At 39.7% G+C, this 12545-nt stretch overlaps 1 protein-coding gene across 3 annotated transcripts in view; it reads right to left on the bottom strand.

Annotated features, from left to right (window-relative positions):
- The window catches only part of MKK6 (MAP kinase kinase 6), a 338959-nt gene that overhangs the window by 190374 nt on the left and 136040 nt on the right, over nucleotides 1–12545 (bottom strand). For all 3 annotated transcript variants that reach the window (XM_089423254.1, XM_089423262.1, XM_089423257.1), the window contains exons 3-4: nucleotides 6951–7035; nucleotides 5815–5949 (exon numbers count right to left, since the gene is read on the bottom strand). In XM_089423254.1, the coding sequence (XP_089279380.1) occupies nucleotides 5815–5949; nucleotides 6951–7035 (220 nt within the window). The remainder of the gene's footprint in view (nucleotides 1–5814; nucleotides 5950–6950; nucleotides 7036–12545) is intronic.

Below are 12545 nucleotides of genomic sequence, written 5' to 3'. Positions count from 1 at the left end.
GTTCAGTCACTACTTCATTGGCTCTTTTAACTTCTTCTTGTTAGGCTTGTAGGACTATTACAGTCTTCTTTAATTCATCCACATCTTGATTCCTGTTCTCATATATTTGCAACATCTTCTTAAGACTCTTAATCTTTTCTAAGGCAGAGACAAGTTTCCTTCTAAAAAATTATTTTTCAATTCTTTCTTCTTGTAAATCTGAAACACCATCTAACATGAAAGGAACAGATACTTTTGTAGATGCATGCCCACACCCACCTTCTGATAGACTACAATTTTCGTCTTCAAATACATTGAATGTTTCCTCATTCCAATGCTCTTGATCATTATTATGGCTTCCAGACCAAGAAAAAGATAGATGGCCTATCTTCCTACATAGAAGCTTACCTAGTGATTGAACTTCTTCATCTACATTGCTCTCACTGTTATTTCCTTCATGGAGGGCTTGCAGGTTGTCCATACATCCTTTGCAAATTCATAATGCATAATTTTCTCAAATTCTGATTCAAGTAGGCTATATAAATAGCATTCAAAGCCATAGCATTCCACTGGAACTTGGTTTGATGGAGGTTTTTCACCATAGCCATTAGTTAGAACAATCCAGACATCAGATCCAAGAGTTATTAATTCAGACTTCATCTTTTCTTTCCATACCTGATAGTTTGCATCATTGAATAGAAGCAAGCCTTGGTGATCCATGTTTCCTGAAATGAACTGCTCTCTATCTGATTGTACTTTTCGGACATTTGTTGATACTGCCACTACATCTGATACATTACTTGCATAGTCATTATCCTTCATATGAATTGTCGCCTTCTTCCAAAATGCCTGCTTCTTGTTCTTCATTTTATTTGACATAATTCCTTGGATCTCCTTCCAACTGTTAAACTGATTTCTGAAGGACCTGTGCTAATACCAATTGTTTGAAACACCGAGAGGGGGGTGAATCAGTATTTCAGATAATTAAACAAATATTGAAGATGTGTATTTTCAATAACATTCAAGATTCGATTATTAAACATCATTGGCAACACATAGTCAAGTCATAAATATCAGACACATGAACACAGAGATTTTAGGTGGAAACCCATAAAGGGAGAAAACCAACATACTTCTTCTATTCTTGATCTTCAATATTTTCTTACATAAATTCACTGGCATTGACCAATAGGAAGCACCCACTCCCTTTGGTGTATTTTTCTAGCACCCGCTAGCAGGAATCACCCACTCCCTTGTCTTGTTTTCTTAGCACCACCAACAGGAAGAACCCACTGGCAAGAAGCACCAACTCCCTAGCAAAGTTTCGCTTGCACCCACGAACAGGAAGCACCTACTCCCACAGATCAATTTGCTAGCACCAACCAACTGGAGGCACCAACCCCAAAAATCAGTGTGGACCTCCCTTTCATCCATTTTCAAACTGGGTCCACTCCCTTTAGCACAAAATTCAAAATAAGTTTCAAATCAATTTATACCTTCCTCCAAATTCCTCTCTATGCAACAACATATTCACTCAATTGTCATCATCATCAGCAAGTAACACTTATTCTATCATCAGCACCTGCAAATTTCTCTTTCTACAAACACACTCTCACTCAATCATCATCAACACATTATATCTGTTCAACAATACACTTACTCTGTCATCAGCAATAAGCAATAATTTCTTCAGAACATCAGATAGTTAGTCTCACAATACATCCCAGCATCACAACCTCAGAACAATAAAGAACATATCTTGCAACAACCTTGTCCAAACCATGTCATTAGCTTTCACACCTTAGCAATAGCAATGAACCAACTCTGAACTCCAAATAGCAGCGATGTTCCACATGCAATTTTCATCATCAACAACATAACCATACATTATGTCATCAACAGCACACTAACTCTCTAACTCAACAGCAACAACAATTAATCATCATCACGTTCAGCAATGCATTCTAGCAATAACAGTATTCTTAACACAACAATACAACAAAGAGAACAGTCATCCTATGATAAACCCTGTCACAAATTCATAATAACTAGTCCCTGTTATCCACAGCACCTCAGCCACATTCAATCACTGTTATGTCCTGGGCATCAGCACTTCAACAACATACTAATTCTGAGCACAAACACTGTCAATTCACAACAACTTCATCAGTCTCAAGCACTGATTCTCAACAGCAAGGAAAGCCATTATCAACAACTTAATTAGTACATCTTTGTAAGGCTACTACTAGATCTCAAACTCTGAATACAAATCTTGTTGAGCAGATCTAATTGTCAAACAAACAAGAAATGGCCCTATCATACCCCAATCACATTATCAGCAAGCCTCAAACTTCATTCAATCAGAAGTCAGATCACAGATTTCAGCCCATTACAAATCCAATTCTAGATTTCAAGCAGCATCTCAGCAACTAACATGGATACTCCCAACATACAAGCAGCAAAAAAACTTCACAAAATCAATAGTCCTTTCAACTCCATATTCAATCAATGGACATTTGGATTTATTACATTTGAAACTGGTTCAGCTCCTGTAACAGAAATGGTCTCGATATCTTCTGTGAGGCAACATAAAAGAAACAACAAACCTGATTTGTTTATCCACAAATACTCTCAGCCCACAATTAACAAGCTCTATCAAGCAAACAAGCAAAAACTAAATACGATCTTTTCAATTGATGTCACTTGCCCCTATGTCATAATGAGAGATATAGATCTGCATAGAACAATTTCAATCTGCAAAAGGTTTGATACTACCCTGACACTGAAACAACATCATACTCAATTTCTGCCCATAGCAAACCATTGCACTCATCTAGATTTGTTACCATTACAATCTATGTTGAAGCTTCTAAATTTACTTAGTTTAGAAACCTTTCATGCACTTTTTCTGATTTATTCCTACCTACTTGTTATTCTTATTTAACAAGTTATTTACAAAGTAAATACTGAAAATAAACACCAGTGCATGCTCAACATATCACAGATCAGCAACTAAAAAAAAACAAGAACAAACACACCACATGACACCATTATTTTTGGACCAATGTCCCCAGATAAACCCAATGCGGGAAAACCGGTGCACCTATCTGAGGGTTTTCATATTAAGCAATATCAAAGTACAATCTGGGTGCCGAAACTGGCCTACCCAGCAGAGAATTTCCTTGGCAGTAATACCTCTCAATTTCTAACAAATCCACTGGTTGAAACCCCGGATAATCCTTCCAGCAGCTACTCAACACCAATTTGCCCCATAAACCCCAGCATCTGCCCAATCTGCACTGCGTCAGCCTCTCCTAGCCCAGCGTTGGCCCTACATCAACCTATCTTGGCCTGCGTCAGCGCCATGAGGCCCTTCGTCAACTCTGGGAGCCTCTGCATCAGCTATGCTAGCCCCTTTGGTGCTCTGCGTAGCACTTGGCTGCGTCTGCGTGGCCCTGCGTGAGCACTGGCTGCTCCTGCGTCTCTCTCTTTGGTTGTTGCGCTACTCTCCCAGCACAATCTCTGCCTCTCTGTCTCTCTGTACTCAATGCCCCTCAGCTGCTCTCCCAATCACTGATTCTATCTCTCTTAGCAAACCCCGCTCTAGAGAATAGAATGATTGATCACTCTGGTGTGCATCTCCAAGTGACCCTCAAGCCTCCTCCTATACCTTTCCTATTGACATCTCAACGGCCAAGATTAAGTCCCTAATCAACGGCTAAGATTAGATCTGGCTTGATCCATGTCTTTTGGACCACTCTAACACAGATTCATATTAATATACATTAATATTTTATTTTCCCTAAGTTTAGACTTAGAGACTCCATTAAAAATATTAATCATTTTAATATCTCTTGATCTATTTAGAATCTGCCCAAACTCTTTCTGGGTATTGGAGATTTCATGTGCCCCAACCTCTCCACAAAATTTCGTGGCTAGAGCACATGCGATGCTACCCCAAATCAACAATTTACACATTTACTCGGGCCATTACTCCTAATCGCACTAGTATTCCATCAATATTGCACATCACATACAATTGCACAATTCAATGAATTACCACAGCACAAAGACACATCGTAGCATGTAGAAATTTATAATTAAAAAAACCACACCTAACAATTCCCATGCATCACAATTTCTAGAATAGCATTCACTTCATTCCGCTGGTTTTCTGAAACATTCATAAATGAATTTAACCCTTCACAAACATAGGTTACTTCCAAATGCAGTCAATCACGATCAAAGTGGAACGGTTCAAGTCATCTTCCAATCTCTTTTCCACTTGCCTCGAACTCTCGCGAATTTTATCCAAAGTCACTTGTAATTAGTGTACTCTATCTGACACTAGAATCACTTCCTCTAAAGCTCTTTTCTCTGTGTTCTATCTAATACAGAGATCTCAACTTGAAACCTCTGAGCACGCTCCTCGGCTACCTAGGTATTCTGAGAGTTTTTACACAATTCTACATTCCATTATAACAGCCAGCTTAAAAATAAGCATTCAAACAACCTCTGTTAATTAATTAACATTGATGCATCCTACGCTCAGACAGATCAATCGCATTTCAAAAGGAACTTATATTGCTCTAGATCGCATCAGCACTGGTCATAGACCACTGAATCAGACTTGTATTGTGCTTTGCACATTATCACAACGTGGATCTGCAAAAACACTTACACACGATCTTCATACCAGAATAGAGCAACAATCAATCAAGCGAACAAATACCCACAACACACCAATACAAGGAAGATGTGACCTCACACATTAGCCCCTTTATCAAGCGATCCACCAGAACAGAGAAAAAACCCATTGACGCTCCAAAACAGAGAAAATAATTCAGACCATATTACACGTGCTCAAATCCAGAACCCTCAAGCATGAAATCAAATGCTGCCTCCTCGATCATTGCAACGGCTGCTCCATACTCACCCAATCATATCACACACTATCAGAACACCAACTTACTATCTGGATTCACAACTATGCTCCTTGATTGATGCATCTTTGGTGCCATTCAATGAGGCTTTTATACATTAGAGGCGATGACCAAATCTGAGCTGACCCAAAAATACCATGGGCATATCGATGGAAAACTCGATGGAAATCAAGCCAACATAAACCAAGGGAGATTTACCATGGGTTTTAACTTTTACCACTGCAACGAAAACAACCAATTGCTAACCCAAGAATCTAGTCATGGTTTTGATGTGCCAGACAGGGCAGATTGTTTTCACTGCCTGCCAACATTTACGCAGGCTTATAACGGACAGCCAGCGTAATCTACTCAATCTGTAAAAGGGTAGCAAGTGTAATTTACGCAGTGTGTAAGAGATTAGCCAGCATAAATAATGTTATCAACTTATCAACGTAATCGACCATCATGATCCATATCCATATCCAATGATCCAATGCTACCATCATTGACATCAATGCCAACACAAAACAATGCCAACATCCACTAGATAATTAAAGCTGTTAATTTGACAAATAGAGCTTTGATAAAAGACACATTGCAAGCATGCAACCTTCAATAAAAATTGATAGTAAAAGCTAATCAAATTAAGGACCTACAATAGTAACTTACAATGCCAAAAAAAATCCAACAATGGTCAAGATTAAGATTTAGTAAAACAAAATATTTACTAAGTCATAAAATGAGCCTAAGTAACGTATCTGCTACATTTCTATCCCCATATCTTGCACATCTATGGAAATCTAATTATATGCAATTCAATATTCAAACATAAGATGTCCATTATCTAACATTCATCAGAGAAAATGTAAAAGCTGCATCAGATAAGAAATCATACCACAAAATAAATTCCTACCTTTAGAGCAAAAACTCGATTTGTCCATTTATGTCGTACAAGTTGAACAATTCCTCCACTTCCTTTTCCAATTACTCTCACAGTTTCTAGATCTGCCAAGGTGAGCTGGTTATCCTCTCCCTGAGCATCAGATGGCTGAACATAATGGTTTGATCACATAATTACTGATATGTTAGTGACCAATTCAATCAAAACACAATTATAATATTTAAAAAGCAAACCAAAATCTCCTCGAGCGATGAGGCAAATATCACCTAGAAAAAAATAAAACACTACCTTACAACACAAAAATCAAGAATAGAAAATTTTCCTGTGCAGCAAAAAGATAGGAGTTCAAAGGTCCATGAATTACCTAAAGGCCACATATTCTCAAAGAGACTACGTAAGAACATTGAAAATACATGAACAGAAAAGCCTTTGTGACCTTTAAATGCACGTAAATAACAAAATGACAATCAATTTTCTATATTTTTTTAAATTTCTTGTCTATGTTTAACCACTGATATGTAAAGAAATGACCAGTATGCAGTGAAATGTCAAAATAACCAGCCCATAAACTAGAGTGCATAGACTACTACAATACACAAAAACAAACCGATGTCATTAACTTGACATCATGGGACTTTTCATATGTTCAATTCGAATTGAAAATTCATTGAATAAAAGACTATCTTTTGCAAAGTAGTGAAAGCATGAGACTTAAGGTGATAAATATGGTAAAGAGGAAATAACCTCACAGAGAATCAAAACAATGTTTCAACTTTCCTCCATGGGATAGTCAACAAAGAAATATTTGTTTTATGTCTTGTTACCCCCAAGGGATAACTACTTGAAAGGCACCCCCACAAGGGTTTTGTGTTGTTGCTTGCAATTGCCAATTGTAATAGGAATGTAGCAAACAAAAATGTTTATAATATCAATTTGAATTACACAAGTATATTCTTCTCAAGTATGTCATTAATTTTATGTATAATACTATGATTGTGTTAGCCAATATGATATGATAAAAGTTAAAAGGTCCATATTGGTGATGTCCAAGGAGGAAGTTCTAACAACATAGTATCCTAAAATTAATAATAGTGCCAAAAATTAAAACGGTAGCTGTATGATACAACCTAGTTGGAGTAAGCACTCACACTATTTTCTTTGTCTTCAGAAATGAATCGTAAGCCTTGTCTATTTAGAAGGAGACCACCATCCTGAAATGTACCACTTGCAGTCCTAGACACGTTGAAACAAAGCATTAGTAAAACCAAAAATATGATCATATTAAGATAGATTCCTTCAATAGCATTTTCAAAAAGGCACATACGCTTCATTTCTTATAAGCTTCATATTTTGGATTTCGAACAGGGAAAGCTTCAATGAGTATAGTGTAGTTAGTAAATCTTTTGAGTTTATCAAATGAGAAATGTAGACGCTGTATTCAAATGGAACGGTCAGTTAAAACTAAATTTTACAACAAATATATGCATTTTTTATGGATAGAAGCCGTGAAGTATTTAAAATTTTCAATAATATTTTAGTATGTTTTGTTGATTAGTAAGTTTCGGAAAAGAAAATCCAAATATAATTTTTTTTTAACAAACAGGCCCTAAACTATTTCCTGATTTCAAACAAATATGTGTGTGCATTTAGAATTCAATATAATACAACATTCTTAAATAACCAATGAGTTTTCTTTTTTCTGGAGGAAAACCTCACTGGGAAACCCAAGCGATGCTTCTCCACATTCGTGGATAGCATCCTTAGCAAACCTATCAACATTGATAGGTGCCCCTAGCCCAAGGGATTCAAATTGGGCACTTGCTTGCACGAAACTAGCCAAATGCAACAACATTGGCAACAATTAATTGAGCTAACCCCACCCCACTGAGGATGGAAGAACATGAAGAACTGGCTTGCATTGAGGAGCAACTCTGCAACAATCCAAATCCTACACCTCCAATCAATCCAGCACAATTCCAGGCACTATTGATATTTCCACATCCTCTTGATGGTTTCAATTAACTTATGGTTTTTCTACTTCACTTGGAATTTACCAGTATTGTGGCATAATGTCTTGCATAATGAGTCTTGGTCAGTAGATCCTTTTGTATGTATCCGGTTAGTATATGGACATTTGGGACAAAAGACATTAACTTTTGTCGTTGGTCTGGTTTCCAATCTGGCAGACCACGACAAAAGGATTTTGATATTATGTGATTTGGTATAAGTTTAATAGAAAGAAGCTTATTTACAATTAAAACACACACACACGCGCACCAATTGAGCTAACCTCTTGGATTAAATAAGCAATCGTTTTTCACTAAATGAATCATTCGTATTTTTCAAGCTAGGAAACACCATTTAGAGCTTGGAAGGATGTCCAAAACAAGGACAAAAAGAAACAAAGTGGAGAATTAGAGACTTTGGGTCAAGTTTTTAAAACACAATGTAATGTTCCTAAACAGGAAATTAAGTGATATACAAGCATGCAAACAATCCAGCAATCAAAAAAACGAAATTTACATCAAACACCCATGAAAACGATGGAAATAGAGAACTGTTGAGCCATTTTATTAATTCTTCAAGGGCAAATACAATGACAAAATAGAATGGTGCACATGGGCTTGTCTCAATGGACAAGCGTGACAAAACCCAGGTGAGCAAATGCTGAACTGAAGGCTGCCCCAACTGTTGCACCAACATTGAACTGCGTTGCCGAGAAACTACACTGTCTATTGAATTCGAAGGGCTGGAATCATTGCTTCTTGTGCTCAGAAAATTATGAGATTTCAGCTCCTTTCTCCTTGGCCTAAACCCAGAAAAACCCAAGAAGGGTTTGGTCTGGTTCAAACTTTTGAAATTTGACCCCCAAGGAGCCCAACCTCAGCTGCAACTGCAAAACTCGGCCTACTGGATTGAGGCTATAAAACCTCCTGGAAAATGCCCCAAGTCACTGAGATGATCCCTTCTACGAAACTCCTTACTTCCCTGTATAGTGCCTCTGATCCTCAATGTCAAGAATTTAGGGACCCTGCATAAAGAAACAAGGGCTCCCCAGGATGGGGCAAAGGATGCCCCTCCCTATGGAGGTGGTGGTGGTGGTCCCTTATCTGCCGAACTCTCCCCGTCTCCCATACCACACTCCTACTCCATCTCATCCTCCTGATCACTGTCTAAAAATACCTCAATATAATGTGCTTTGCCAGCAATGCACAGATGGCCTGGTGCCCAGGGCTCCCGGCAAGTGAAGCACAACTTCCTCCTCCTGAGGTCCTTCCGTGTCTCATCATCCAACTGCCCCGTCCCTAGGTGGTTCTCTGAGGTGGGGGTCTAGTGTCATGCCCCTTCTAGGGAAAAGGGGTCCGTGCAAGAAAAGGTGCTCTGGTCTTGGGGATGGCCCCCTGCAGATCTTTGGTGCACATAACTACCTCCTGCAACGTGGAGGGTCTACGTGACTTCACCAGTCCATGCAGGGGCTCAAGTAAGCCCTCTATGAAGGTATATACCCTTCGATCATCTGATAGGTTCGGGACCATCATTGAAACTCACAGAAACTCCAAAATGTACTGCTCTGGGTTGCCTGTCTGGTGCAATTGGGTTAGCTCCTTGAAATGGGCCTCTGGTTCCCTCTGGTCAAAGCGTTCCACCACTCTCCTGGTGAAATCCTCATATGAAGCCACATTGGCATGCCCCAGGGTGGCCAAACCATGAAACCACCAATCATGGGCTTCCCCCTCCATGTGCAGCGTGGCCATCTTGATGGCTTCCAGCTCTGTCATCTAGTTGAGCTGGAAATATGTATCCATCTTCTCAACCCAAGCCCGAGCAGTGCACTTGGCAATGCCATCGAATGTAGGGAAGTACATCCTCCCTATGGTCCTCTACAGCTCATAGCTCTGCGTGCCCTATCCTCCATAGCCCTTGCTCTTCTCATTCTGCTTGAGCTTGCAGAAATCTCTGAAAGAGAGTGCTTCCTTGAAGTTTGCACCCATAGATTGCCACTCTCTAAAGTGTTCTCCCATCTATGAGGGGTCTTCACCCCCTATTGGTTTGATCTATGCCAGGCACGAAAGAGGGAAGCATGGCTCAAGTTGGCCCACTGGCTGATGCGGTTTGCGCTGCCAGTGAAGGGTGATTGAATTGCTGGGAGGCTCCAAAAATTTCCCCAAATAAGAATCCTCTAAGGGTGGTTCTCTCCCGGTTCTGCATCTTTATCTCCTCCAACGTCTCTTTATGGCCCTTTGCTAAATCATTCAAAGCCTTCAAGAGGCTATTAAAAGCCATCTCCTCCCTGCTCTTGCGCTCTCCCATATCTTCCTCTGCTACCAGTCCTTTCCCTCTGTCCTCCGTGTCTGGAGTGATTTCCAATGCTCTTTCTCTGCTTTGGTACCTCTACCCCCTATATCTAATGTTTTGTTGGTCCCCTTCTCTCATAGGATAAAATCCCCACAGCTGAGCCAAGACCTAGGCTCTGATACCACTGTAATGTTCCTAAACAAGAAATTAAGTGACATACAAGCATGCAAACAATCCAGCAATCAGAAAAAACAAAATTTACATCAAGCACCCATGAACACGTTGGAAATAGAGAATTGTTAAGCCATTTTATTAATTCTTCAAGGGAAAAAACAATGAAAAAATATAATGGTGTACCTGGGCTTGTCTCAATGGACAAGCGTGACAAAACCCAGGTGAACAAATGTTGAACTGAAGGCTGCCCCAACTGCTGCACCAAAACTGAACTGCGCTGCCCAGAAACTACATTGTCTGTTGAATTCGAAGGGCTGGAATCACTACTTCCTGTGCTCAGAAAATTATGAGATTTCAGCTCCTTGCTCCTTGGCCTAAACCCAGAAAAGCCCAGGAAGGGTTTTGTCTGGTTCAGAATTCTAAAATTTGACCCCAAGGAGCCTAACCTCAGCTGCAATTGCAAAACTCGGCTTGCTGGATTGAGGTTGTAAAACCTCCTGGAAAATGCCCCAAATCACTGAGATGATCCCTCCTATGAAACTCCTTACTTCCCAGCTGAGAATCCGGGTTGTAGCTCCTTCCCCCAAGACCCACGAAATGACTGAACTGGCCCTTTGTGTTGTCCTCTAAGCCTGGAATTCGAACTGTTGGTTTGTTGCCTTCTCTTGCCCCAAAACTCTCCCTAAATGTTGGCCCAATGATGTCCTTCAGATTCCTTGGCTTCTCCGACCAATGGCTGGCCCAAGGTAGCTCTTTTCCTCATTGTGTGTTCTCAACTGTTGGCCCAGAAATACGCACTCCCTAAAGATAGTTGAATGATTGTGTTGTAGATACTCCCCGGAACTCCTCAAAATGTTGTGGAACTTCCTTCCTAGGGTGGATCTCGAAGTCCCCTGAAGGTAAGGTTGAATCTCCCGCTTGAGAGATTCGTGGTTGAACAGCTAGTTGACTCGGCTAAGCAGCTCAAGCAAACAGTGAAATAAAATTTGATATACAAGAATCAATGATTGGCCAAGTGAGAGGCTCCTTCTCCTTATGACTTCATGGGCCTTCCTTTGCCTCATGTGGGCTCCTCCAACACCTATTCAAATTCCCTCCAAGCCATTCGAATTACCTATTTCAAATTCCCACGTGGGTGGCCCCCACCTTCCACTAGCAAACTAATATGGCCGAAATTTCTCCTAAGTCCCTAAGTCAAAACAACTTGGATGCTTTTCCTTGGAAAAATGTGCAAAATTGTGTAGAGATAAGCCTGTTACAAATATTTTTGGAAAGGGACATGACACACAAGGAGTAATCCAAGCAATGAAGAATTTATGTTTTGACCAAATTAACAAGTGTTGAATTCTTATAGTGGGCATAATAAGCACATGAGCAAATTGCACAAAGAAAGCTTTTAAAAAAAAGGAGAAACCATCTGTGATCATAAACTTCATGATTCACATCCATGACTTTGATAAGACATTGGAGCAAATTATGATTTATTCAATCCTATTATAATTTATAAGTACTAGCCTAGATCCATCTTAAACCCAGATCTATCAAGAACCAAGATGAATCAAATTTCTCATTGTGTAAATTTTTTTATCATTTAATTCCATGTCATGTATCATTTCCTTCATATTAAATGATAAAAGAATTTATGCCTTAAGAAATTTGTTAAAATTGGCAACTAGGGCCAAACTCCACATGGGTCATCTTATTTATGACCGCTGATATTTTTCTTAGATTCCTCTCTCAAAGAGGTGTAGGATTGATCTAAAGATCATCCAATTCTGACATGTACAAATGAAGTTACGAATTTATTTTGATTATGGTCATATTGTCAAGGTCGGCCAACAAACTTATGTAGGCTCAGAAGCCCAACAGTCACGTCTATTCATCCTCAACGTTGCATATAAATAGAAGGTGACTTAGCCTCATTTGGACGCACTCATCTTCACACTTCTCTCTCTCTCTCCCCTCATTGATTGGGTACGGATTTCTGGGCCTCTCTCTCTCCACACGTCCAAAATTTCAGGAGGCCGAAATTTCAGGAGAGTGAAATTTCCGGAGGTCGAAATTTCAGGAGACTGAATTTTTGGACAGTTTGACCAAGCATTGACCAACATGCGTTGACCTCCATTGACTGCGTTTCTGTGAGGACTATCTCTGTTTGGGCAGGCCTACATCTCCAAATTGAAGGCCTCCAAGGAGATCTACGACAAGTTGGTCGGCATGTTCAAGGTTAGCAATGCTAATCAAATTCTATTTCTTAAGAATAAGTTGAAGGA

This window comes from Pinus tabuliformis, chromosome 6 (genome assembly GCF_031772625.1).
Source record: "Pinus tabuliformis cultivar Carrire ecotype Pingquan chromosome 6, CPIR1, whole genome shotgun sequence".
Lineage (NCBI taxonomy): Eukaryota > Viridiplantae > Streptophyta > Pinopsida > Pinales > Pinaceae > Pinus > Pinus tabuliformis.
This window is presented reverse-complemented; position numbering and strand designations above follow the sequence as displayed.